Source organism: Notolepis coatsorum (assembly GCF_963971535.1).
Source record: "Notolepis coatsorum genome assembly, chromosome: 7".
NCBI lineage: Eukaryota > Metazoa > Chordata > Actinopteri > Aulopiformes > Paralepididae > Notolepis > Notolepis coatsorum.
This window is the reverse complement of record NC_140171.1, coordinates 122,619,448-122,646,885: the sequence shown is the minus strand read 5'-3', so window position 1 is coordinate 122,646,885 and position 27,438 is coordinate 122,619,448. Positions and strand designations below refer to the sequence as shown.

Below are 27,438 nucleotides of genomic sequence, written 5' to 3'. Positions count from 1 at the left end.
TTATATTGACACGTATACCTTTTGACCCCTGTTCCGGTCTCCCTCCACTATATACAGATGCAATTAGGAGGTTGTTATTATTAGTAAATAATAACATTTCCCACTCTCTTCCCCCTTATTTAAAAAGAAGGAAAAAAACATGAGTTGAAATGCCTTTTTCTAAACTGACAGTAATGCATTGGTCTTCCAGTTTAGGCTTGCCTTGCCTATTATGGCTTACACTGCCAATTGACCTACCTCGAGCCCTGCCCTCTTTTCTTGATCCTCCAATCACAACTGTTGCTTCCATCAGACAGGTCTGTAGCGTCGATGCTAACTGTATCGTGAGGACCTTGCAACAAATGGGAGGAGGAGAGTGATAATTGGTGATGAAGTTAGAGCTCCTGGTAGAATGGGAAACATTTTACAGCCTTTAAGACTGACAAGTGTGAGGCTGTGAGGCAGTGAATACATGTATAACTGTATGAAGAAAAAGGCTTAAATCTGCAATCATGATTTATTTTTACCATAAAGTGTGTAGGTTATAGTCTATAGTCATAAACCTTTTTGAAGAGTTTTATTTGTAAATGCAAAATATGTATTTTTTTTTTACTAAAATCAAGAGCTCCGTCAATCAACTAGAGGATGAAAATATGTCTCCATTTCTTTCTTTCTCTTTTCTTTGTGGTGGGATTACCCATTTGTTTACATTTGGATCACAGATCTGGCCTTTAAGAATAATACCAGGTTCAATGTATTGGTGGTGAAGCAGGAACCCCTCCTGACAGATCAGTCCGCTACCATGGTTACCATGGAAAATAATAATACAAATAAAACAAGAACTATAGGAAAAGAGCGGTTCTCTAGAGGCGGAATATCACTCAAACCTGTTACAATGGGAACGTTTAGATGGCATGGCGGTGGTGGAGGTGTGTAGAACCTAAATGCAGAATTAGACACGAGGAGAGGCAGTGGAGGGTGAGAGCGACGAGGCACGAGTCGACGTTGTAAATAACAAGCTTTACTTGAACGTAGCAAACAAGGAACGTTACAAGGCTTGGCAATAAACAAAAGCGAACTTCAAACACGAAAACAAACCTCAGCTATGCTGGAAAACGTGGGCAAGCAATACATGAACAGACTCACAGGGAAATACAGGAAGCTTCACGGGTGGTACACAAGGTAGACAGCACACGGGGTGAACAGAACAAGGGTAACAGGAGTAATGACTAGGGATGTCCCGATCCGATCACGTGATCGGGATCGGCGTCGATCACGTGCTTTTCAGAGTATCGGGGATCGAGAAAAAATAATAATAAAAATCGGCAGTCAAAAAAAGAAAAATTTTATTCAACAAACATGACCATGTCCACGTCTTAAACTCATACGGAGGCCTTAGTTTTGGTTTTAAATTACATATAATATATCATCATTAATGTATTTATTGTCACACAGAGCAGAAATTATTGTCCACAACAAACACATTCCCCTTTAATTTACACCGCTGCAACAAACACATCCCTTTAATTTAGACTGGCTACACGCTCCACATCACAACAACAGACTCAAGGAAGCATGCCACGAGCTAACGCTAACACTAACGCTAACGCTACTCTCTGCTATGTTGTGGAGACTCAGTGAAGCATGCCGCGAGCTAACACTAACACTAACGCTAACGCTACTCTCTGCTATGTTGTGGAGACTCAGGGAAGCATGCCGCGAGCTAACGCTAACGCTACTCTCTGCTATGTTGTGGAGACTCAGGGAAGCATGCCGCGAGCTAACGCTAACGCTACTCTCTGCTATGTTGTGGAGACTCAGGGAAGCATGCCGCGAGCTAACGCTAACGCTACTCTCTGCTATGTTGTGGAGACTCAGGGAAGCATGCCGCGAGCTAACGCTAACGCTACTCTCTGCTATGTTGTGGAGACTCAGTGAAGCATGCCGCGAGCTAACACTAACACTAACGCTAACGCTACTCTCTGCTATGTTGTGGAGACTCAGTGAAGCATGCCGCGAGCTAACACGGTTAATATCCACTGACTTGAGCAGCTAGACTTAATGTCAGAGGTTTGGAACTAAGCATTTTAAAATAGAAAGTCAAGCCAGTTGCAATGTTTGCAAGGACAGGCTGGAGGCGAAGTTTTCAGACTACTTTTCACCTGGAGGATAACGTGACTGAGGATTATCGTCGGCGTTTCAGACCAGAATGGACCATTACGTAAGTCGAACACTGAATGTATACTAATGTGCAAACATATATTGAAACTTTTAATATTTCTCATATGAAGCAGAAGCACATTTCTCAGGGTGAATGTAATAACAAAAGCCTCCGAGCTCGCGCCAGTTTCCATAGGCAACAGAGGGGCTTGTCTCGCTCCGCCAGTTTCTGACAAAAATGCGTCAAAATTGATTACTAATGTGAAAGATCGGATCGGAAACGATCGGATCGATAGATATTTAAAATCACATGATCGGAGGCGGTTAGGTGGCCGAGCGGAGATTGCGTTCGTCACCAGCCCCGGAGCTGTGAGCTGGATTCGCCTGTTCGAATCCAGCTCACAGCTCCGGGGTTGTCACCAGCTTGGCTGGCCGTCTGCACTAATACAATTGGCTGTATTAGAGGGTGGGAGAAGCTGGCGGGGTGGGTCCGGGTCGTTGTAAACAGCGACTCCTACAGTTCGGTCGGGGCGCCTGCTAAGCGCGGATAGGACTCGAGGGGGATAGTGTGGTCCTCCCACACGCTACGCCCTCTCGATGAGAATCCGCGCTGCCAGGTGAAAAGAAGCGGTGATTGGCTGGACGTGTGTCGGAGGAAGCACGTGGTAGCCTCCACTCTCCCAGATGATCTGACTGTGGGGGGTAAGTGTGCAGCGACCAGGAAGGGACTGGGAATTGGCATACGACTAACATTGGGATGGGAGAAAATCGGAGGAAAAATGGAGGGGGAAAAAGACAAAAAAAAAAAAAAAAAAAAAAAAAATCACATGATCGGGATCGGATCGGAAGCAAAAAAAGGCGATCGGGACATCCCTAGTAATGACCCAGCAAGGAAGGCTGGGCAGACAACACTTATATACACAGACTAATTAGAGACATGAGGGTGATTGGTAAACTAGACACAGCTGGGTGGAACAAACTAAACAGAAAACATAACTGGGTTAATATACTGAAACATGACAAGACCAAACAGCACATAGATACAGACACAAGGGAGACAAAACTAGACTAGACAATGGGGCACAGACAGCAGATGAACAAACAACAGATTGGTGATGACAGAAAGGAAATTAATAAAAACAAGACAACAAAGATGAACCAACTGAACTAGGCCACCTGGTGGTTGTAAGACATAGTTCATGAGTGGGGAATGTCCATGGACTGATGGGAGTTGTGAAGCAGGACCGGGGGGAACGTTACACAAACCTCCTGTTAGGCTTATATTTTGAAAGATGGAAAGAGAAAGAAAGAGAAAGAAAGAAAGAAGAGAAAGAACTGTTGACCCTTTGATGTCTGTCTCCCTGAATATTAACAAAATCAAGCCATTTCAGATATCCAATCTGCTTCCTCTGAAATATTGCATAATACACACAGCCAGGTTACCTTGATTGACCCATCAGTCACATCTAGTTGCTCTGATAGGCCCATCAGTCAATCCCACTATGTCTGATTGGCCCATCAGTCACACCTAACTGACCTAGCTCCCAAAGTGTCTCACATGCACGATTTGAGGCATAGTCAAGTACCTCCAAATTGTATTTAAGTACAGTACTTGAGTAAAAATACTTTTTATTTTCCACTGGTTTTGGAAGACGTCACACGTGATTAACATGACGATGACACATGATATCTTGAATAATATCGCGTTTAATTTTCATGTTATCATGAGAAACTTGTGGAGGCACTGTCCGCTTCCATTCATTGTGCTAAGCTAGGCTAACGTGCAGCCAGATAGCTTTCTACTGAACGCACAGAGAGGAAACTGGTATCTATCTTCTTGTCTCTCTCTGGAGAAGATGATAAGCTAATTTCCCAAAATGTTGGCGTGTTCCTTTAACTATCCAACTTTGTACATCTGTGGTGTTTCAGGTAAAATCTGACCAAATAGAAAATGAATGCTATGATAAAGCATAATAGTACTACATGGTAATACAGGGTACTACATGGTAATACAGTCTACTACAGTGTACTACATGGTAATACAGTCTACGTGTACTACATGGTAATACAGGCTACTACATGTTATTTACATGGTAATACAGGGTATTACAGGGTACTACATGGCATTACATGGTACACCAGGATATTACTGTACATAGTACTACATAGTACTACAGGATCCTACATAATACTGCAAGCCTTTAGCGCTCAATTCTGATCTATTGCTCAGATTTGTTGTTTGGCTGTTCACATAATCACATTATTAAAGAAAATTGGCCAATATCAGATTCCAGTGTGAGCTGGTCACTGCTCCTGAAGTGACTCACATGCGCTTAATGAACAATACAGAAGATGTATGTAAAGAGTGTGACAAATGTCAATTTAAAATGATGTAAAAGTCACATGAAAGTTGCATGACTGTTCAGACTGAGGTCACATTGCAACAAAAAAATACAGAATTGATATTCCACATTTTCACATATTCCATGTGATTTGTGCTGTTCACACTAGTGAAAAAATATGATCTGAGTCAGATTTGGGCCACTTTCGTCTGCAATCTGAGCGTAGCCTAAGCCAGCCATTGGATGATCCTCTCACATCCTCAGGTCACACCGACCCCCCCCCCCCCCCCCCCCTCGGGAATTCACAAACAACATGGAAAGGATTGGTGAATCACACTCACCCACTCCATCCTAGCTAGCAAACACAACAGCTGATTTCCACAGGGTCTTTGCAGCTGTAGACTGGATACTTGTGACTGTTCCCTTCAACATCAACAAGACACTCTCCTGCAATGATGCCCAGACATGTTGTGATTAACGAAAGGCCAATTATCAACCCACACAGCAACCCTTACAAATCGGAAAACTATATCCCTGTCAGCCACCAGCTGTAACTAGTTTCATAAAACGAGCTCAACGAAAAACCGTTCTTAATTAATGACCTTATTACAAATCATAAACTAGATTTCCTCTTATCACGGCATCATGTACACCAGACTACAGTCTGTCAGTGAAACAGAAAGAGAGTAGGCGGAGTCGCCCCTGTTTACTCCAAACAGTTCAGCTGTACAAAAGTGGACCTGGGTACGTTTTCATCTTTTGAATATCCTGCTCTTGTGCTCAAGGCAGAACAGGCAGTACTCATTTTAACAATATACAAGGCCTCCAAAACAGTCTATTTCTCCCACAATGACCCCAGCTCGCATATCTTATTATCACCAAATATGAATAATTTTAAATGGAGATTTTAACATTCATATTAACAACAGTGCTGACTCTAAGGCTATGGGAATCATGACTCATCTACTTGAAAGCCTTGAACTAACTCAACGTGTCACAGAGGCCACCCACTAGTGTGGCAATATCCTCGATTTGGTTATGTCAAGAGGGTTTAGCTATTGATAATGTTTCAGCATCTCAAATCCCTGCCTCTGATCATTACTGTGTTCTTTCACAGTGTCCTATACGTAGCTAGGATTCACAGATGAGTCTTTGATTTGGACTGTTCTTAGATGCTGAAAGCAGAAAATGAGTTCTCTGAGCTTGTAGGTTCTTTTGATCCAAGTAACGTGGGCTGCTCATTAGATGAAATGGCCTTCAATAACAACCTAACTATAGCACACTGAACAAAGTTGTCCCACTCACGGTTAAGAAGTCACGATATAAAACCTGGATAGACATGTGCTCAAGAGATCATGTAGAGCAGTGGAAAGACAATAGAGAACACTGTAGTATTTACAAAGAACGCATTGTCACCTCTAATAATACTGTATGCATTGCCAGAAGGGCTTACTTTAACAAGATCATTATAGAAAATAAAAAGAACTCTAGAATACTGTTTTCTACTATTGACAGTAGTTCTACTATTAAATACTGCCCCCACCGCGTGTAGCTTATTGCCAGCGGAAGAGTGCAAGAATGCTTCCGCATTCGTCACCGCACGCCAGTACGGTAATGCGCCTTTCCTTTCGCCCCGCTCAGACAAATGCATGTAGTACATTGCAACACAACGCAGCATTTCCGCGTACATTGCAACGAATCACTTGGAGTTTGAAAGTGATATCAGAAGAAACTACTCAACCTCGGCTGTCTTTAACTAGCAGGACGCTAGTGGGCTAGTCGCTAAAATATATATCGTTTTATATATAATTGTACCAACACAGATATTAGGCAGTACACACATTGTCCTGCAATACATGTACAGTGAATGCACAGCTACATTCGCCATATATTTCTATCGCTGCTGCGGTCTACAGTGAAATGCAATATTATTATTATTGTAAAGATCATTACAATTATTATTTTGTGCACGTTGTGCAAATTGAGAGGCTGTGCTCTTTGCACACAACCCTCGTACACTTGTAACATTGCCTCTCCAGGCTGCGATTGTAATGATAATCTTTACAATAATAATAATAATATTGCATTTCACTGTAGACCGCAGCAGCGATAGAAATATATGGCGAATGTAGCTGTGCATTCACTGTACATGTATTGCAGGACAATGTGTGTACTGCCTAATATCTGTGTTGGTACAATTATATATAAAACGATATATATTTTAGCGACTAGCCCACTAGCGTCCTGCTAGTTAAAGACAGCCGAGGTTGAGTAGTTTCTTCTGATATCACTTTCAAACTCCAAGTGATTCGTTGCAATGTACGCGGAAATGCTGCGTTGTGTTGCAATGTACTACATGCATTTGTCTGAGCGGGGCGAAAGGAAAGGCGCATTACCGTACTGGCGTGCGGTGACGAATGCGGAAGCATTCTTGCACTCTTCCGCTGGCAATAAGCTACACGCGCCCCCACCCCTGACCCTCTAAGCCAAACCATCGAGACCGTGGAATTCTAAGCAATTACAGGCCCATATCAAACCTTCCAATTTTAAGCAAGATACTTTCCCACCAGATAAACAACTTTCTAAATGAAAACAATATTCTAGAGAAATTTCAATCTGGTTTCAGAGCTAATCACAGGACAGAGAGCGCTCTCACAAACATTGTCAGCGATCTGAGACTTAGTGCTGATGCCAGTAAGGTTTCGGTTCTGCTTCTCTTAGATTTAAGTGCAACGTTTGATACAGTAGACCATGACATTCTCTGAAACCGCCTTGAGTACTGGGTTGGCCTCTCTGAATGTGTTCTAAACTGGCTCTGAACCAGGGGTGTAAAAAGTACCCAGAAATTATACTTAAGTGAAAGTATGGGTACCGTCTCAAAATCGTACTCAAGTAAAAGTCAGAGTATCTGGCTAAAAACACACTTGAGTAAAAGTAAAAAAGTTTCTACTTTTAAATGTACTTAAGTATTAAAAAGTAAGGGCGGCTACGTGGCGTAGTGGGCAAGGCGCTCGCCACGAAATGCTGGAGACGCTGGGCTTGCCTGTTCGAGCCCAGCGCTCCACATTGCTTTCAGTTTAGCTGGTCGTTCATACTAATACACATTGGCTGTATTAGGGGGTGGGAAACTGATGGGTGGGGATCGGGCATTGTGGACAGCGACTCCTACAGGTCGGTTGGTGCGCCTGCGCAGTAGAATCAGGAAGTGTCGGGGGCAGCGTGAGCCTCCCACGCGTTACTCCTCACCACTGAGAGATCGAGCTGCGCAGGTGAAAAGATGCGACTGCTGTTACCTCAAGTACCGGAGGGGACTTGTGCTATGTATGACTTAGTCCACATTGCAGCCGGCTTGTGGGAGGCAAGAAACAGCGTTCGTGACAGGGGAGGGTTGAATTGGATGATACGAAATTGGGATGGGAGAAAATATAGAAAAATGGGAGAAAAAGTGGATAAAAAAAAAAAGTATTAAAAAGTAAAAGTAAAAACTTTTGTTCTAACAGTCTATTCTTCTGATAGCAGGTGTTTAATCAAAGATCCCCGCTTTCTAGTCTTGCACAAGGACCAATCAGCATGGGTATGGGCGGGTTCATTTTCCATTGATGGGGATTTGATTGGCTGTTTTTAAATAAAGTGCGGCCGCACGATTAATAACGTTAACGTTCGTTCGGCCAGAGAAACAAATATACTAATTAAAATGGTTGGACCTGCGAGATTTGTACTTTGTACATTGTAGGTCTGCATTTTAAATGTAAGGAGTAAAAAGTACGTTTTTTTTCTCTGAAATGTAATTGAGTAAAAGTACAAGTATACAAACCTAATAATACTTGAGTAAAGTACAAATCCCCCAAAACAGTACTTAAGTATTGTAACAAAGTACAATTACTCAAGTACTTTACACCCCTGCTCTGAACATACATTACAGGAAGAACCTTTTATGTTTGTCTTGGGGACCATGTGTCAGAGAAACATGACATAGCTTATGGTGTTGCACAAGGGAGCTGCCTTGCTCCTCTGTTGTTCTCACGATACATGCTTCCTCCTGGTGATATCATCAGGGAACATAATAAATGTTAGCTTCCATGGCTACGCTGACAATACACAATTGTACATATCTGTTGAGCCAAGTGCCTGTCGGCAATACATTAATGGATGAATAATAACTTTCTACAATGAAATGAGGATAAGACAGAAATTCTATTAGTTGGCCCCAAATACAAAAGGGACGAGCTGCATAAGACACTTGGTAATCTGACTCCCTGGATCAAACCAGAAGTAACAGGTCTGGGTGTTATTTTAGACTCTGACTTACGTTTATGTCCCATATAAACAAAGTGACCAAGGTCAGGGGGCATTCTTTCACATCTTTCACAAACATTGCCAAGGCGCGGCCATTCCTGACACCAGCAAGATGCTGGAAAATTAATTCATGCTTTAATTTCAAGTAGACTAGAGTATTGCAATGCACTTTTTAAATTGGTCTTCCAAAATAAAAGTCCATTGAGAGGCTGCAACTTATCCAGAACTCTGCTGCTAGCAAAAACAAAGAAGAGAGACTACATCACTCCTGTCTCCTCCTTCTCAATGGCTTAGGACCGACCCGCACCACATCACTCCCGTCTCCTCCTTCTCAATGGCTTAGGACCGACCCGCATCACAGATCCCCCTGTTGTTTTAGGTTCCTTCACGAGCCATGAGATCCTCTACTGCTGGTTTTCTAGATGCTCAAAACCCCACCCACAAGAAAATGGGGAGCTTTTTTCAGCTATGATCCCAAACTGTGGAACAGCTATACCCAAAGATATTAGAGAGGCAGGTCTGTTAGAACAGCTATACCCAAAGATATTAGAGAGGCAGGTCTGTTAGAACAGCTATACCCAAAGATATTAGAGAGGCAGGTCTGTTAGAACAGCTATACCCAAAGATATTAGAGAGGCAGGTCTGTTAGAACAGCTATACCCAAAGATATTAGAGAGGCAGGTCTGTTAGAACAGCTATACCCAAATATATTAGAGAGAGATTCTCCAGTTGTTCCTGGATCACTGCCTCGGGTGGTTGGTTGATTCTTCTGTCCTCTTGTCTCTTGGGCCAGGATGCCTGTGTGGGTTGGGTCTCCAGCGCTTTGAACAGTACTGCACCATGACGTCCGACATCTACCACCTCCCGCTCAACGTGTACGTCATCGTCCTCGGCATCGGGCTGTTCGTCTTCATGCTCAGCCTTATCTTCTGCTGTTACCTATTCAGGTAGGAAGAGGAGGAGAAGTTGTGTGTGTGTGTGTGTGTGTGTGTGAGGGGGGGGGGGGGGTGGAGAGAGAGGGAGGGTGGAGAAGGTGAGGTGTAGAGAGGGGACTAGGGTGGAGAAGGAGAGGAGGGGGGTGGAGAGAGAGGGAGGGTGGAGAAGGTGAGGTGTAGAGAGGGGACTAGGGTGGAGAAGGTGAGGTGTAGAGAGGGGACTAGGGTGGAGAAGGTGAGGTGTAGAGAGGGGACTAGGGTGGAGAAGGAGAGGAGGGGAGAGGGGACTAGGGTGGAGAAGGTGAGGTGTAGAGAGGGGACTAGGGTGGAGAAGGAGAGGTGTAGAGAGGGGACTAGGGTGGAGAAGGAGAGGAGGGGAGAGGGGACTAGGGTGGAGAAGGAGAGGTGTAGAGAGGGGACTAGGGTGGAGAAGGAGAGGTGTAGAGAGGGGACTAGGGTGGAGAAGGAGAGGTGTAGAGAGGGGACTAGGGTGGAGAAGGAGAGGTGTAGAGAGGGGACTAGGGTGGAGAAGGAGAGGTGTAGAGAGGGGACTAGGGTGGAGAAGGAGAGGAGGGGAGAGGGGACTAGGGTGGAGAAGGAGAGGTGTAGAGAGGGGACTAGGGTGGAGAAGGTGAGGTGTAGAGAGGGGACTAGGGTGGAGAAGGAGAGGTGTAGAGAGGGGACTAGGGTGGAGAAGGAGAGGTGTAGAGAGGGGACTAGGGTGGAGAAGGTGAGGTGTAGAGAGGGGACTAGGGTGGAGAAGGAGAGGTGTAGAGAGGGGACTAGGGTGGAGAAGGAGAGGAGGGGAGAGGGGACTAGGGTGGAGAAGGAGAGGTGTAGAGAGGGGACTAGGGTGGAGAAGGAGAGGAGGGGAGGGGGAAGTGAAAGAGGAGGACAGAACAGAAATGTCTTCTACAGGAACCACCAGCGGACTGGGATGACATGTAAACAACTATACTTTCTTCACTGTTCCTTCTTACGATTACTCTTGCAGTACATTCAAGATAGAATCTGTAAAAGAGCCCTGCTTGGTGTTGCACTTTGTTTACATGTTTTGTTTGAGTCTGATGTGTGGGTTGGAGTTGAGTAGGACCAGGGGAGGTGTTCTACCAAGAGAGGTCTGGATAAATTCACAGTATAATGTTACTATATAACTATAATATGGCATATATATTATATGTTTATAGCAGAGTATAGCTATACAGTAACTTATTATACTGTGCATTTCTCCAGAGCCTGAGATGTGGCCAACAATAGCAACCCCTCCCCTCCTCCCCACTCAACTCCAACTCACACATCAGACCAAAACAAAACATGTAAACAAAAATGCAGTACCAAGAGGGGTGAATTTGCCTAGAGGTCGCTGTTTGGCGGCATTACAGATTCTAACTTTAACTAATGACTAAAGGTTAGCCATCGTGATAGAATTTATATTTATATATCACATTTACACTAATACTGTATGCTACTAATACCGACATGGCACTATTGTTAGTAGCAGCCTTTCCAATTCCAACCTGTTATTATTAGTGTATCTTGCAAATGTAATTACAATCAGTATTCTCTCTCTCTCTCAGGTTGAAACAGCAAGGGGCGAGGGAGCAGTTCAGCTACAACGAGGTAGGCTGCTGTAGTATGCGTCTCTCACTATAGGAGCCCATGTAACACCAGCCTCTGAGTCAGGTTAAAAATACTACTATAGTATTTCACACTGTTCTCATAATGCGTGAAACGTAACACCGACCCTTTATAGACGACCTTGACTCCATTCAGTGTATAGCAGGTCCTTGATCCATCATGTGTTATTGTCAATTCTCCACTACTACTGGGCCATTCGGGTTACACCATGTATGTGGACCAAACTGCAGTGAGAAGAATCTGTTATTAAAGGGTTTAATTAAAGGGTAACTTCATTATTATTATAATTGTTTACCCCTAGCCCTATTTACCAATGATCGATGTGAATGGGAAGAGTCCTTTCTTAGCACAATCTATGCTGTTCTTCATACTACATACCCACGGCTACCGGCTAGTTAGCCACACAACTCCGCAATCTAAATGGTAAATGGTGCATTTTATATAGCGCTTTTATCCAAAGTGCTTTAGAATTTTGTTCCTCACATTCACCCATTCACTCACACATTCACACACCGACAGCGGAGGCAACCACGCAAGGCGCCAACCTGCTCATCGGGAGCAGTTAGGGGTTAAGTGTCTTGCTCAAGGACACTTCGACATGCTGCCCCGGGAGGAGCGGGAATCGAATTGGAAACCTTACGATTACCAGACGACTGCTGTACCTCCTGAGCCACTGTCGCCCCAATCTGTAATAATCCCTGAAATAAACTCTGAAACCAACTCGACAGGGCACCCCTGAAGTAGGCTTGAGCGTTTACTTCTCCATAAATAATGAAATAGGGCCAGGGGCGTCCAGAATTCTATAACGTACCCTCTGACACCTCAGCGTGAGCCGGGTATGGGATAGTGTTAACAGTCAACTCATTGTCTAAAATGTCCTCACCTCAGGGGAGGTTGGCCTTCCTGTATGTCAGCACGCATTACCCGTCTCTGGTTATTATTTCACTCGCTGAAGCCTGGGGATAGATTTGAAACCACATTCACGTTAGGAAACTCAACCCGGCTCATAATATGGAATATCCCTCTACGGCTTTTTTACGGGCCACATAATAGTGACGTGTTGACACTTCAATTCATCATCCATGTGTTCCAACAGCAGCCTCCTCCTCTTTCCACTGCAGGTGGTGCTGAAAGGAGCAGGCAAGAAACTGAGCCTTCTAGGAGTAAGTAGTGTCCCTTTCTCTAATCTCTCCAACCTTCCTGGCAAAAAAAACCCAAGTCAAGTCAAGAGTTTTATTTGTCACGGCATACAAGTATACAGTGAAATGCTTTGCTCATGTTTTGTTATGGAATGGGGGGTATTTCTGGGGATGATGCTTTGTGTGTGTGTGATTAAGATCACCATTACAATGTTAAGGGAACATGCCAACATTATTCGAAATGTGCTTACCATCTTCTCCAGTCAGATAAGAAGATGGATACCAATATCCTCTCTGTGCGTTCAGTAGAAAGCTATCCAGCTGCAAGCTAGCCGAACTTAGCACAAATTAATGGAAGCAGACCAGCTAGCCTAGCTGTTGACCAAAAACACTCCTGAGTTTTAAGCTAGGCTAGTGGTCCATATCCGCTTCCATTCATTTGTGCTAAGATAAGTTAACTTGCAGCTGGATAGCTTTCTACTGAACGCACAGAGAAGAAATTGGCATTGTATCTTCTTGTCTGATTCTGGAGAAGATTGTAAGCATAATTATTTCCCATCATGTTGGCATGTTCCTTTAAGACAAGATAAGATAGACCTTTGTATATCCCCGTAAAATAAATGCAGGTGTCATAGCAGCAAAAGGAGGAGAGGAAAGGTACAGGCAGTATAATAAATATAAATAAGAAAGATCTGATCTGCAACTGGATCTCTGTGTGAGTGAAGAGACGAGACTTAACAGTCTGAATGTCAGACCAATTGCAAAATAAGCTGAAATGTAATTGATACACAATTATAACAGCCTCAGTCATCAAGCCACGTCTGTTGGCTTGCTTTATTTGAAGTATAATCACATGCACAAACAGAACATTGTCAGGTGAACAAACTAACCCATATTGCCTTTTCATTCCTACAGCAAACCTGTGCGGTGTGTCTGGAAGAATTCAAAACCAGGGATGAACTCGGGGTGTGTCCATGCTCACACGCATTTCACAAGAAGTGAGTGTTCATGTAATCAAAATACACAACTTTACAGTGCATATAAAATGGGGTTTGTGGAATGGAGTTTTGTATCTCGTTTGCTGTGCTTTTTAACAGGTGCGAGAACATGATTTCGAATAGAATTGAATAGAAATCCTTTATTTATCTCAAGGGAAATTCAGCAAAGGATTTCTACTGTACTTTCCATAACTCTTTAGACCCCCGTTTCATCATCGGTGAAAACCACTGTAGCCTACTTTATCATCATTCTAATTTGCACTACATCCGATTCATAAAAACATGCTGCAAACTGAATAAAATCACACAGGCACCTATGCGCCAGAGGAATATATGTAAACGAGCTTCAGTCACCTGTTCTATAAACCTTATAATCCAAAATTCTGATTGATCGAGCCTTTTCATCTTCATCTCGCATCGTTCTCAAGCCTGCAATTAAAGCCTGCATTCAAATTAGGACCCGTTACTTTGCCACATCAAGGCTCATCTTACGTCACGTTACAAGCAAACGAACAAAGATGCCCCGGAGGAAGAATGACTCTCAGGAATAGCCTCCCTGCTCCGTCTCTTAACGGCTCCTTTGTGCTCCTCCTCCTCCTCTCAGGTGCCTGCTGAAGTGGCTGGAGATACGCAGCGTGTGTCCCATGTGCAACAAGCCCATCCTCCGGCTCCACAACGACACTCCCCAGGGGGCGGAGGGCCCCATGGACCCCGAGGAGGTGTGAGGGAGCCGGGGGGTGGGGGCGGGGGACCAGGACTTCCCTAGAGAAGACCCACACACTTTAAATACACTAAAAGGCACGAAGGGCAGTGGTCATCTCACTAAAAGGGTCGATTGTGATCGTAAGTGGTCGCCTCGATGCCGACCTTTGAGACGGACGTCTGGGTGGACAGGTGTTGACGGCTAGATCAGTTAAGGTACATGGAATACGTCTGGAACACACCGCCCCCCCCCCCCCCCCCCCCCCCCCCCCCATAAGAAACACTCCTAAGGTACTTCTATTTCACAATGTCCACAGAACACCCAGCAGGAAAAAGGGAGACACTTTAGAATACAGACGAAACCCTGCCGCCGCCATTGGACGACTGGCACAGCATTGACAGAGACGGCCAATCACAAAACGATATGCCAGGCATTCAGTGGAAGGTCATGGGTGGGTGGGTGGGTGTGTGTATATGATCGATGTGGATACCTCTACGATCTCAGGGGTGTGTTACCAATACAGCCAGCACAAAACCATGTCACCCTATAATCCTGGGCCACGCACATACATCTTCAATACTGCCAATGTAGGTGAACGGCTATAGGACGTTAGTTAGCCAGAGGAAGCTGTGGAAGAGACGGTCATAGACACCAGTGGGGCGTCAACCCCCAGGTCCGAGTAGACAGGATTGTTAATGATTGTGTCCTGGGCCACTTTCCTATTTAAAAAGACTGATAGAAAGGTAGTCTTGCCTGTATGTAAACGTGTACCTATATATTGTTCTTTTGTATTTGTTGCTTTTAAATAAAGTGTCATGTAATAACGTATAGTAGTTGGTGGTGGATCTGAATAAGCCAGTCTGATGGATAATCTCTCTTTATTATTAGAAAATGATATCTGTTCGACAATTCATATAAAAACAGAATTTAACTAATTAAAGGTTACATGACTCTCTGCGCCGTTCCATCCCCTTACAAAAAGGCATTCAAATCTATGATCAATGCAAAAGAGATTCATTGTTTGTTTTTGACATTACATAATATTGTCTTATATAACATTGTCACAATAATATCCACACTTCCAGGCTCAAAAGTCCGTCATCTGTCCAAAAATGATCCACAATGTGCATGTGCACGGACGTGTGCACACCCACACACACTGTTCCCAACCAGGCAGCTAGACAAACCAGTCGGGAGATGGAACACGCAGTTTGGCACACAACCGTGTCTGTGTGTGCATTTGCATGGTTGTGTGTGTGCATGCATGTGTGTCTCTAGCAGGCAGCCTGGGTGTGTGTCTCCTGGGTGTGTGTGTCTCTAGCAGGCAGCCTGGGTGTGTGTCTCCTGGGTGTGTGTGTCTCTAGCAGGCAGCCTGGGTGTGTGTCTCTAGCAGGCAGCCTGGGTGTGAGTCTCTAGCAGGCAGCCTGGGTGTGTGTCTCTAGCAGGCAGCCTGGGTGTGTGTCTCCTGGGTGTGTGTGTCTCTAGCAGGCAGCCTGGGTGTGTGTCTCCTGGGTGTGTGTGTCTCTAGCAGGCAGCCTGGGTGTGTGTCTCTAGCAGGCAGCCTGGGTGTGAGTCTCTAGCAGGCAGCCTGGGTGTGTGTCTCTAGCAGGCAGCCTGGGTGTGTGTCTCCTGGGTGTGTGTGTCTCTAGCAGGCAGCCTGGGTGTGTGTCTCCTGGGTGTGTGTGTCTCTAGCAGGCAGCCTGGGTGTGAGTCTCTAGCAGGCAGCCTGGGTGTGTGTCTCTAGCAGGCAGCCTGGGTGTGTGTCTCCTGGGTGTGTGTGTCTCTAGCAGGCAGCCTGGGTGTGAGTCTCCTGGGTGTGTGTGTCTCTAGCAGGCAGCCTGGGTGTGAGTCTCCTGGGTGTGTGTGTCTCTAGCAGGCAGCCTGGGTGTGAGTCTCTAGCAGGCAGCCTGGGTGTGAGTCTCTAGCAGGCAGCCTGGGTGTGAGTCTCCTGGGTGTGTGTGTCTCTAGCAGGCAGCCTGGGTGTGAGTCTCTAGCAGGCAGCCTGGGTGTGAGTCTCTAGCAGGCAGCCTGGGTGTGTGTCTCTAGCAGGCAGCCTGGGTGCGAGTCTCTAGCAGGCAGCATGGGTGCCTTTAGCCTCCACGTACTCCAGGGCCTTCTCCTTCACAGCGTGGATGCTCTCTGGCGTGCCGTGCTTCTTCTCGTAGTCCAGGTAGCGTTTGAAGAAGAACTTGATCTTGATCACCGCAACGCTCAGGTGGATCACACGGTCAAACAGAGCCCTGCAGAAAACAGGAAGTGAGCATAGTTGAGGTCCACAATTTATATTATTATTATTTACAGTATATAATTTATATACATGTATGTACACTTCACAACCAATGTTTCCATTAGGTTCATTACACTATCAATATTTCTACTTTAACATGGGGTTGTACATTTCAGAGGTCGTTTTTTCTTGGTCGCCAAGCAATCTCTTGGATCCTCAATATCGCCAACAAACTTGCTTGGAAACACACTCATCTAGAATCTAAATGTGGATGAGCACTTAATCACAGCCCCTATTTAAACATATTATCCAATCTATGATGTCAAGAGTACCCCCCCCCCCTTTTTGGGGCGGAGTCTGCAGCAGGGTGAAAAACCAACCACTAGGCCAGAAAAATTAGCATGGGTTAATTCAGTGTTTCTCAAAGTGGGGGGCGCGCCCCCCAGGGGGGGCGCAGAGGCATGACAGGGGGGGCCTTGAGATTTATCTCCATGAAAATACCATTTCTCAAAATCTGAAAATCATTATTTAATAAAACACAGAAAAGGATCACCAAGTTACTCTGGATAAAAAAAAACTTTACAGACAACATTGAGACAAAGCTTCCTGACACATCTCCATCCAAACTCTTGGAAGAACTCTTTGAAATCTCATCTGATACCACCTAGAGAGCTAGTTTCAGAGTGTGGTGCTGAGTACCAAGTATCTCATCTCATGGCCCACCAAGTATCTCATGATGCAGCAGTTAAGGTGTTGATACCATTCAGCACCACATACAGTATTTGTGTGAAGCTGGCTTTTCATCCATGACAGCTCTGAAAACAAAATATAGGGCCAATTTGAAAGGTCACGATATTGGTGTTATTTCAATAAATAAATAATAAAGCCAGAGTATAGTCAGGTTTTCGATCGTTTATCGGTTTTTCTTTTATTATTATTTTTTATTCTATAGTCTCACGGACCACTATGTTACCGTTGAAAGCCATACTGAGACCCCGAGAGTGCAATACCAGCCAGCCATAGGTGGCAGTATCGCCTACCCTTTGAAACCCTGTTCCAGACTGTGTGTCACATCTAATGTCGCCCGGGCGGAGAATTTAGACCAAGTGAATCGCTTCATCCGAGCACTTTGAAAAACGCGTTCAGCACACTTGAGGCATATCTTGTGCCACTTCATGTCAGGGACCCGATGGACATCAATACTGGAAAATCGCGATCAGACAATTGGAATATTCTTTTTGGAATAACCCCGATCAAAGGTAAGGACTATCTGACGTCAATTCCACCTTGATCCTACAATGATTTCACATCGATCCAGCCGATCAACGTATGTAGTATTAAAAACGAATGCCGTTGCTGGCGATCAGAGCATCAAAGAACGACCCCCCCCCCCCTTGATGCATTCATGATGAAACATAATACCTATTATATACCTTTTATTTGGAAACAGTAGCGTGCCCAGGTGAGAAACACAAACGACTTTAGCAAAATTCACATAGCGCTCCATAACTCAGCTGCCAGGAATTAGCCAGGATCACTCTGAAACTATACAATATTCACCACAGGAAAACACGCGAAGGTATACATGAAAAAGTTAATAATTTTTTACATGTTGGACGATAGATAGTAACTGTCAAATGAGCCATAGTATTGTCTCCATAGCTATCATATAGAATATAGATATATCCCTGCAAACATCGCGACGCACAGTGAAAATCCCTATCTTTTAAAGCGTGGCCCATTGACTACAAGGATGGCTAAAATGGCTGGCGCTGAAAGTGTTAAGGAGGCGTTTTGTGCTCTTGTGGTGCTTGGTGACTGTGACACTAGATGTTCTAGATGAACAGGACTGTGACACTAGATGTTCTAGAGAGTAGGGGAGTAGGGCAAGTCTTCACGGAATGCAAGTCGTCTCTCTCTTTCAGTCCGAGTCAGTTGACAGCGCATCTACAGTAAACTCGCTCCCAGTTTTATCTCTGTGAGATAAATGTAGCTACTAGCCTAGTTTCTAGCCATTTTCAAAGATGGTCAGTAAAAGAAAAGTCGACTGCAATTCAAAGGTGAATGGACTGAAAAATATGCATTCATCCTGAGTCCCAGCACCAAACCAATGTGACTATATGCCAAGAAACGGTAGCTCTTGTGAAGGGTGACAATTTGAAAATAATGTATGACTGAGTGATGGAGACCATGTTTGAAGGCAAACAAAAGCAAAGCCCCCTCAGATCGCACAGCAACCAGAATAACTGAAATACTGGCTGGTGATTTGATTAAACAGCTTTGTGATAGAATAAAAAAAAATGCACAGTGCATTTCCATAGCTGTGGATGAGTCCACTGACACCACTGAGAAGCCTATGTTCTGAAGAACCATTCATGTTCTGAAGAACTGTTCATGTTCTGAAATGTTATTGCTAAGGATTGAGAAGATTGGATCAGTTGTACTTTTTTTTGAATGCTTGAAACCCTTTTTGTGTGGAATATTTGATGCGGCCCAGCCTCACCCAGACTCTACCTCCAGCGGCCCCCAGGTAAATTGAGTTTGAGACCCCTGTTCTAGATGAACAGGACTGTGACACTAGATGTTCTAGATTAAATAACAGGACTGCGACACTAGATGTTCTAGAGATGAACAGGACTACGACACTAGATGTTCAAGATGAACAAAAAAACACAATGATTTTTTTTTTTTTAACAATGCAAATTCAGCAAAAATGTGCCTTTTTTGCCACACCTGATTTCCTTCTGCGATCCGTGTTTGACCGTGAGGTCTATGAAGACCGACCACAGGTCTGTCCTCTTGGGGTAGCTGGTCAGGACTTTGTCGAACATGGAGCAGCCCTTCTCAGAGTCGCCGTAGCGGAACTCCAGCTGGGCAAACTTGGCGATGACGTCCACGCCTGGGGGGAGCGAGACGGAGGACGAAGGAGTGAGACACATGGAGACGCAGAGGAGCTCGGGGGTCATTTCACATTCTCCACGTTATACTGTACAGTTAAATCTCATTACCAGCGGTGGGGGAAGTGAGGGCTTCCAAAAAGGCCCGGTCGTGATAAAAGCAAATAAACAAAGTGGGGGGATAAACAAATGCGCATCAAAGGTACAGGTAAAGGGGTTTAGTCCATGCAGCAAAACACACGAGAAGGCAACACGTTTCAAGGTCAAAGCTTTTTCCCCCAGGCAGCAGCGATGCCGGCCAGGATTTTGATGTTTCAAGTGTTGCTGCGATGCTGCCTGAGGAAGAGTTTTAAGTTGGTCTTGCACTTAAAGGAACACGCCAACATTTTGGGAAATTAGCTTACCGTCTTCTCCAGAGAGAGACAAGAAGATAGATACCAGTTTCCTCTCTGTGCGTTCAGTAGAAAGCTATGTGGCTGCACGTTAGCCTAGCTTAGCACAATGAATGGAAGCGGACATGGCCGGTTAGCCTTCGGGAGAGGTGTTAGTTGGACAATGCCTAGGCTAACCGGCACTGTCCGCTTCCATTCATTGTGCTAAGCTAGGCTAACATGCAGCTAGATGGCTTTCTACTGAGGAAACTGGTATCTATCTTCTTGTCTCTCTCTGGAGAAAACGGTAAGCTAATTTCCCAAAATGTTGGCGTGTTCCTTTAATAAAAAAATATGTTTTATGATGAATATTATTTAGTTGGTTGTAATCAACAAAGTAGCAACAGATAACAGAACAAAGGAGATAAGACATAGATGCATTATGCAGTCTTCATTTTAGTGGTCAAGTCATTTTAAGAGACTGTTACAGATTGGTTACAGATTACAGATGTATTGGAATAGGTGGAGTGTGTGTACTGTATGTATGCAGGCTTGGAGGTCTTACTCTCTTTGGAAGGCAGGCTCTTGAGCGCCCTCTGCAGGAGAGCGCTGGCAGCGTCACCCTCACCCTGCTGCAACAGGAAGGTCCCGTAGCTCAGCCACACGGCCTTGTCCTCGCGGAAGCGCTTCACCATCGTCTTATACAAGCTCTCCGCTTCCTAAAACACACACACAGGACAGACACCACACACACAGGACAGACACCACACACACAGACAAAGAGGGATACTTATCAAGGGTGGAAAGTAAGACAAAGGTAGTAACAAAAGGTAGTATGCACTAGTAGTATGACTTCATTTTTACCATACACATCTCCAAGCAAATACACGTATACTACTTTTTACTCCACGTGCATCTACTAACACCTGTAAGTGCTAGTTACTTTTAATGAAAGGGTTTTTAATTCAGAACTCAAATCCTACAATTTTTACTTTGATCCAAAGGCATCCAAAAACAGACCAGCAACACTTGTAGAAAATATAGAGGGAACGCTTCTTTGTGCCAAATTTAACTTTTAAGTAAATAATAATAATAATAGTAAATAATCAAATACTTGAGTAGAATTCTATCAGGGTATTTCTACTGAATAGCGTCTTCTGGGAAGCAGTACCACAGTGGAGAACATTCCTATCTAGCAGCATCAGTGAAAGATGAATACATATCTCAGCGACCTTGGTGCTTTGAAAGGCGCCTTCAAATAAAATGCATTATTATTATCATCATCTCTGCTGTCAAGTGAAAACCCTGTATCTCCATGGTTCTCTTATGGACCCTTATGAAAATATAAGGTTTTCATCCGACAGCTCAGTGTGAAACAGCCCAGAGGACTGTGGTACCTTGGTCTTGTTGGACTTAGCGTAGATGTCGGCCAGCTGCTGGTAGACGGGCATGGGTTCACAGAAATGTAGCGCCCTCTCAAACACCTTCTTCAGACTCTCCTCCTCCCCGTACATGTTCTCCAGGTTCATCAGGGCCACCCACACATTCAGCTTCTCCTGCTCCTCCCTGAGACACCGTGGAGAAGAGAGGAGGACAGGAGAGGAGAACTTAGTACCTGCAGTTCTCAACCGTTATGGCCAAGCACTCTATGGGTGTCATGGAAAGAGCCTTGAGATTTTGCTTAAATGTTAAGAATAAATATATATATATAATTACTTTGATAATGTCATAATATTTCTTTATCTCTTTCTTTCTTTATGTCCTGAACACATACTTGAACTTTTCCATCCAATTTAATGTAATTAAAGCCAAGACAAGTGACGAGTCATGTGTTCAATTATTGGGACAGGAGCGCTGCATGGGTGTTCACTTCTACCAACAAGAAACATGTGCTCTTTGGGATAAAACACTGTGTGCCGTGTCGAGGCTTTGTACGACACTTCCAAGCAATGTTGCTCTAAAATACGGAGAACCACAGGCTTAGTACAATCAGCACTCATCTCCCAATGCACTCACAAACACACTCAAGACAATTCCCACCACACCCTTTCAACACAGCACACCTCCACACAAACAGACAAAGAGAAACGCACACACAAACCAAACCCCCATCATCCGCCCGCCTCGCCCTACCGTACCTGAAGGAGATGGTCTTGAGGGCTCTCTCGGCCACGGCGCGGGCCTGTTCGATCTGCGTGGCCTGGAGGTGGTGAGCCATGTACTGGAGCCAGAGCAGCGAGCTGTCGGGCGAGGCCAGGAGCAGGCGCTCGAAGGCCGACATGTCCTGGGGCCTCCTGCTGGGGTCCATCAGCTCCGCCTCCCGCTGCACCAGGGCCTTCTCCGCCTGCTTCTTCTCCTCCGCCAGCTCGTGGCGAGTCTTCTTCTGGGACTGCGTGGAGGAGGAAGATAATTACGCTAAATGGACGTGCTTATTCCACACAATTGTACATGTCCACACGGTCCTCGTTCAAAAACGATGGAAGATCCTCCCGAGTGCCCCTTTAAATCCCCAGCGTGTCTCCCTCACCTTGCTGCTCTCCCCCAGGTCCTCGTCGTCGCTGAACTCCCCCTCCTGGGATGCAGCGGCCGGCGTCAGGGAGCTCAGCCCCACGTCCCAGGAGAAACCGCTGGACACCTGCAGCCTGGACGGTGCTACCCGGCAGGGCGTCACCTGCCAGCAGCGGAGAAGAGAGGAGAAGAGAGCAGTGTTACTCAACAGATTCTCTCCTCTGGCCGAGGCTTCAGAATGTCACTTCATTGTCAACACCACGCTCAGAGGGCTGGATCACACCGACCTTCACAGGCTCTTTTGGTTTCTCCTCTTCCTCCTCCTCCTCCTCCTCTCTGAAGAACACCTCCACCCCGCTGTCACTGTCCTCCAGCTTTCCTTTCTTGGTTTTCTTCTTCTTCTTGGGGACTTTGTCCACCTGCTCCTGGTCGATGAATAGACCAAATCAGAAGTAAAATGTTTACTTTTGTTGCAGTGTTTCCAATTACTTCGGTTTCACACTACCAATTGACAAAGAAAAGAATAACAAAACTAAAAAAAGATTATAATATATATACAGTGGTGGCCAAAATTATTAAAACACTTGGCATATTTAAGAGGTTTCAGTTGTTGTTGTTCAATTGGCCATTAAAATACCCATAAAACAAATTTAATATATACAAAGTCATCATTATGCTCTATAAACCATAGAATAGAGCCATCATACGGAGATTTACGTCATTTTCCTTACAAAAAACTAGCTAGGCCTATTTCACTGTCAATGTCACACAATCATGTTCCTTCAGTCCAATCACTGTAAAGTACACTTTAGACTGTCATGATGCCACCAATTCACACCAGAACCGAAAGGGGAGAGGTAGGAAAAATAAACTTTCAGATAAGTGAAGCATCTCATAATTCTTTTTTTTTTATCCACTTTTTCTCCCCATTTTCTATTTTTCTCCAATCCCAATTTCGCATATCCAATTCTTCCCTCCCGTCTTGAACGTTGCTAGACTATGCCTCCCACAGGTCGGTTGTAGTGAGGATAGAAGCCTTGCATCACGTGTCCCCTCCGGTACACAAGGAGGCAGCCTGTCGCATCTTTTCACTGCAGCAGCTCGAACTCTGTGGCGAGGAGTAACGCGTGGGAGGCTCACGCTGCCCCCGTCACTTCCTGCTTCCGTCGCCGCATCTCATAATTCTCAGTCTAAAGGACCAAAGAAAGACCTCACGAGAACTGCGCGACAAGATCAACACCACAATGACTAATGATGCAACAGTGTCTTCAAGAACTGTGCGTCAGAAACTGGGAGAACAAGGACTTTACTTTACAAAGAAACCATTACAGAGAGAGAAAAATATAGTGAAACGCTTGAAATTTGCAAAAGAACACAAGAAATGGGACAAAGGAAGATTGGTATAAAATGTTGTGGACTGATGAGTCCAAGTTTGAACAGTTTGGCAACAAGCGAAGAGTGTATGTTCGACGGATGAAGGGGGAGAGATATAAAAATTAGTGTCTCTTGCCAACAGTTAAACATGGAGGGGGTAGAATTATGGTGTGTGGTGCCATTTCAGCCTCAGGAACAGGTGACTTAGTGAAAATGTATGGCATCATGGATAAGAAAGTATACCACAACATTCTGGTGAGGCAGAGTAATCATCTGGGAGTCATCTTATTGGGCCTGGATTTTACTTTCCTAGAGGACAATGACCCTAAACATTCTTTGCCGGAACTATTTGCAACAGAAGGAATCTGTTGGCACATTGAAAATGATGGACTGGCCCCCTCAAAGTCTGGACCTCAACCCCATCGAGCAAATTTGGGGCAAGTTGGACAATAAACTGGACGGATCTATTGTACATTAAAAGGAAAGCCTTTGGCTTGAGTTGCATAAGGCATGGGATAACATTAGTGTTGAAGTTCTCAGGAAATATATTGACACTATGCCAGAGAGATGTGCTGCTGTAATTGCTGCAAAGGGTGGACATACCAAATATTAAAGTTAAGTGGATAAAAACAGTAGGACTCGCTTCATCTGATATTTGTTGTGCTCAGAGCAACCATCTGCATGTTTCATGAACATTAGGAAATGAAATCATGTTTTGGAGGCAAGAAAAGGTCAACGTTTTCAGATCTGTCAGGTGTTCTAATAATTTTGGCCACCACTGTGTATATATATATATATATATTAGTGGTGGGACTCGATTAAAAATGTTAATCGAATTAATTCGAGACTTTATAGTTAATTAATCAAAATTAATCACATTTTAATCGCAAAGCAACATTTTTCAAATAAAATAAATGTTGGTATACGAGTGAATCATTCAATGAATATACATTATACATACGTTTAAGCAGCTAAATCCTGTATTATTAGCTACTATACACAGACCAACAGATCAATGCAACTTTTAACAAAGTGCAGCAATTTTAGGAATAATATATATAGCGCAAAGGACCTTTTGTAAACTCAAGCACTTTCGAGGTAAAAGTAAAACGCAGTACTTTCAAGTATGGTACATTGCACAACAGTTGACCATTGGAAAAAAAACTCTTGATTGATCTCAATTGCTCTTCTTTTTTATGAACAAACCAGACTAAGAAAAAAAGTTATTTGCGATTTATTATACTTTATACTTATAGCACATGCATGCGTCTGGTCTCCTTTGAAAGGTAAGATTCTTACACTTATTCTGTAGTTAATTAATCGAAATTAACACTATAAAGTCCCAGCCCTAATATATATAATAACCATGTGATCATACAGGTCAAAATGTTGAATCCTATCAAACATAGCTAGTATATGAATAAACCATTCCATTTTCACGATTGTTAGGAAATACCATTTAAGTTGTTCCAATTCACTGTCATTAATTAATTTAAAGCACTTTGGAGTTTGTTTAGTACGGTGACGTTTGTTGGGTACTTTGAACACACTAAAAAGCATCAATTATGAGTTTAATGAACACATGGAGACAGTTTGAGGAATAGCTTAATCAAAAAGCTAGTTCCAAGTCTTTGTTTGAAGTGAGATTACATTCTCGCTTCAAAAACAAACCACTCGAGGGTTCATTTGGAAGCGAACCGGGACCACCTCGTACAGGCTGTACAGTGGGTTTGATGCGGATCAAAGTCGGAGCAGGGTTGCTGAACGAGTGAGATTAAACACAGGGTTTTGATTCAACCACACCTCACGAGGCACGCGAGAAAGCTCCGTTAAATGGCCCTCCTGTGCAGCCATGGTTTCTACTAGATTGGACTTAAACTAGACAGCATTGTAGAGTAGTGCTCGAGACCTCCGCACACTGGGATCGACGCAATGTTTATTTGCTACCAGATCAAAAAGCGTACAAATTAAGTCTAGTGTTAATCTACATGGAAGAGAATTTTTCTTATATTAAGTACTATTTACCTTCAGCACCTAGCTGGCTGAGTAGTGGATCATCTAAGATAGTGTTAACTATTTGACAGAAGGAAGGAAGGGGTCCACCAACAGCTCGTCTACATGGCAAACATAGTTTTTGGCCACGTATTTCTTTTTATTTTTTTACTTGCCTTCGCTCAGAAGTGAAACACTCTGCTTTTAACCCTTTCACTACCACACTACAGAAGGTTAACCTTTCACTACCACACTACAAACGGTTAACCGTCTGTAGTGTGGTAGTGAAAGGGTTAATCAGCGCTGTCGTCTACACCAGATCTGTGCAGGCTGCCACATGCCTCAGCTCAGTCACACACACGCGCCACTCTGAACTGCTCCATTTTTCGAACTGTATTTGCAATCAATCTAAAGGCTATAATCAATACCTTGCTTTCCAGTAAATTTTCACAGTTTAAACTGAGCACAGACACAAATGACAGTCTCACACGAGGCTGGTGACGTGTCGTAGACGTGCTTGCTCATGCGACGCGGCCCGTGTGGACGAGGTATTAAGTAAAGCAGAAATGAAAGGAATGGATGAAGACCTGTTGGCTCTCGGACAGCTTGCGCTTCTTCTTCTTCTTGGCGTCGTATTTGTCCTTCTCCTCTCCGCTCAGGTGCAGCGACAGCCCGAGGGACTCTGGGAGCAGGTCACGCTTGCCGGTGTCCTCTGCGAGCAGGGAGAGGTCCACCAGGCCGTCCTCTGTGTCCACACTGAGAGTGAGAGAGATGCAGCTAAAATTAGTTTTTTTTCTTTATTGCAATAAAAATTATTGGAATGAGCGAGGTGAACAGATTGATTGATTAATTAGTAAGTCTGACCCCGATTAAGTCGACTAATCGATCGAAAGGAGCCGTAGTCGCTTGCCAACCTTAGTCGAATGCACACAAAAAAAAGGATAATATATATATATATATATATTTTTTTTATAATTCTTTCCAAAAGCAAAGAGGCCTAGAAGCGTGGCTAACACTAATGGCGTGCATACCAGAGAGGCTAACTGCCTAAGAAAACAGGCACAGAGGCACTGAAAGAGGATTTCACCCATCTAATGAACACACTAGACTAGACAAATATCTACATGTATCCATCAGTGGACCAATTGGATGCTTTCACAGAGGACAAGAAGCCTTCAGTCGACTCCTTTAGACATTAAGCACCCCCACAGCCCAAATGGAATGATACAAAAAAAAAAGTCGACTATCTGCAAATTTCGGCCAAGCAAATTCGACTATACAAAACCTTAGTCGAGGTCAGCCCTACTAATTAGATAAAACAGATGTATATATATTTTTTACTGCAGATACAAAATTTTGAAGGTAAGATTTTCCGTTGGGGACATAATTAATAGTTAATAATAATCAAGTTGCTGTCAGTGTGTGTTAAAGAGACACTATGCAATTTCAGCTTTTTGCCGTTTTATGGGTATTTTCTCTTCTTCGGTTACAGATACGAGATATCGTGATGCATCGTAGATTACATTTCTTGCAATATATAGATTATCACAGATATCATGTATTGTGATATCATCACCATCAATGGCCAAATCGCATTGTGAGTTATTATATATTTAAATAATAAAAACATAGATCAACAAAAGCAGCGTTAAAAATGGAGGACCTCAAAGCCATCGAGACAGTGGTGTGCCTATGGAGTTCGACAGACATTGGCATATTTTTACCTCAGGATCTTTGCAGTGAGCAAGGTGTTGAGAGGCAGGTGTTGAGTGAAAACCTTGTGGTCCTTCACAAAGTACTTGGTGGTTTTCAGAAACTCGGCTCTGCCCGTGATGGACCTGGACAACCTGGGAGGAAGATGAACACGGCTGTAGTTTAC

General features: G+C 44.1%; 2 protein-coding genes across 6 annotated transcripts in view; one reads left to right on the top strand and one right to left on the bottom strand.

Moving 5' to 3' along the window:
* LOC311232334 (RING finger protein 122) overlaps positions 1-14,633 on the top strand; it is an 18,139-nt gene extending 3,506 nt beyond the window's left edge. For 2 of the 3 annotated variants that reach the window (XM_084319093.1, XM_084319092.1), the window contains 5 exons: positions 9,571-9,724; positions 11,290-11,332; positions 12,472-12,513; positions 13,405-13,487; positions 14,092-14,633. In XM_084319093.1, the coding sequence (XP_084175219.1) occupies positions 9,571-9,724; positions 11,290-11,332; positions 12,472-12,513; positions 13,405-13,487; positions 14,092-14,212 (443 nt within the window). In that variant the 3' untranslated portion in view covers positions 14,213-14,633. Of the gene's footprint in view, positions 1-2,115; positions 2,201-9,570; positions 9,725-11,289; positions 11,333-12,471; positions 12,514-13,404; positions 13,488-14,091 lie in introns of those variants that run through there. The other variant, XM_084319094.1, reaches the window with a different exon arrangement.
* Positions 14,634-15,051: 418 nt separating this feature from the next.
* The window catches only part of pdcd11 (programmed cell death 11), a 71,147-nt gene continuing 58,760 nt past the window's right edge, over positions 15,052-27,438 (bottom strand). For 2 of the 3 annotated variants that reach the window (XM_084319087.1, XM_084319088.1), the window contains exons 28-36: positions 27,284-27,406; positions 26,147-26,315; positions 22,481-22,618; positions 22,213-22,356; positions 21,824-22,074; positions 21,083-21,251; positions 20,251-20,404; positions 19,151-19,316; positions 15,052-16,430 (exon numbers count right to left, since the gene is read on the bottom strand). In XM_084319087.1, coding sequence (XP_084175213.1) covers positions 16,259-16,430; positions 19,151-19,316; positions 20,251-20,404; positions 21,083-21,251; positions 21,824-22,074; positions 22,213-22,356; positions 22,481-22,618; positions 26,147-26,315; positions 27,284-27,406 — 1,486 coding nt within the window. In that variant the 3' untranslated portion in view covers positions 15,052-16,258. The remainder of the gene's footprint in view (positions 16,431-19,150; positions 19,317-20,250; positions 20,405-21,082; positions 21,252-21,823; positions 22,075-22,212; positions 22,357-22,480; positions 22,619-26,146; positions 26,316-27,283; positions 27,407-27,438) is intronic. The other variant, XR_014619939.1, reaches the window with a different exon arrangement.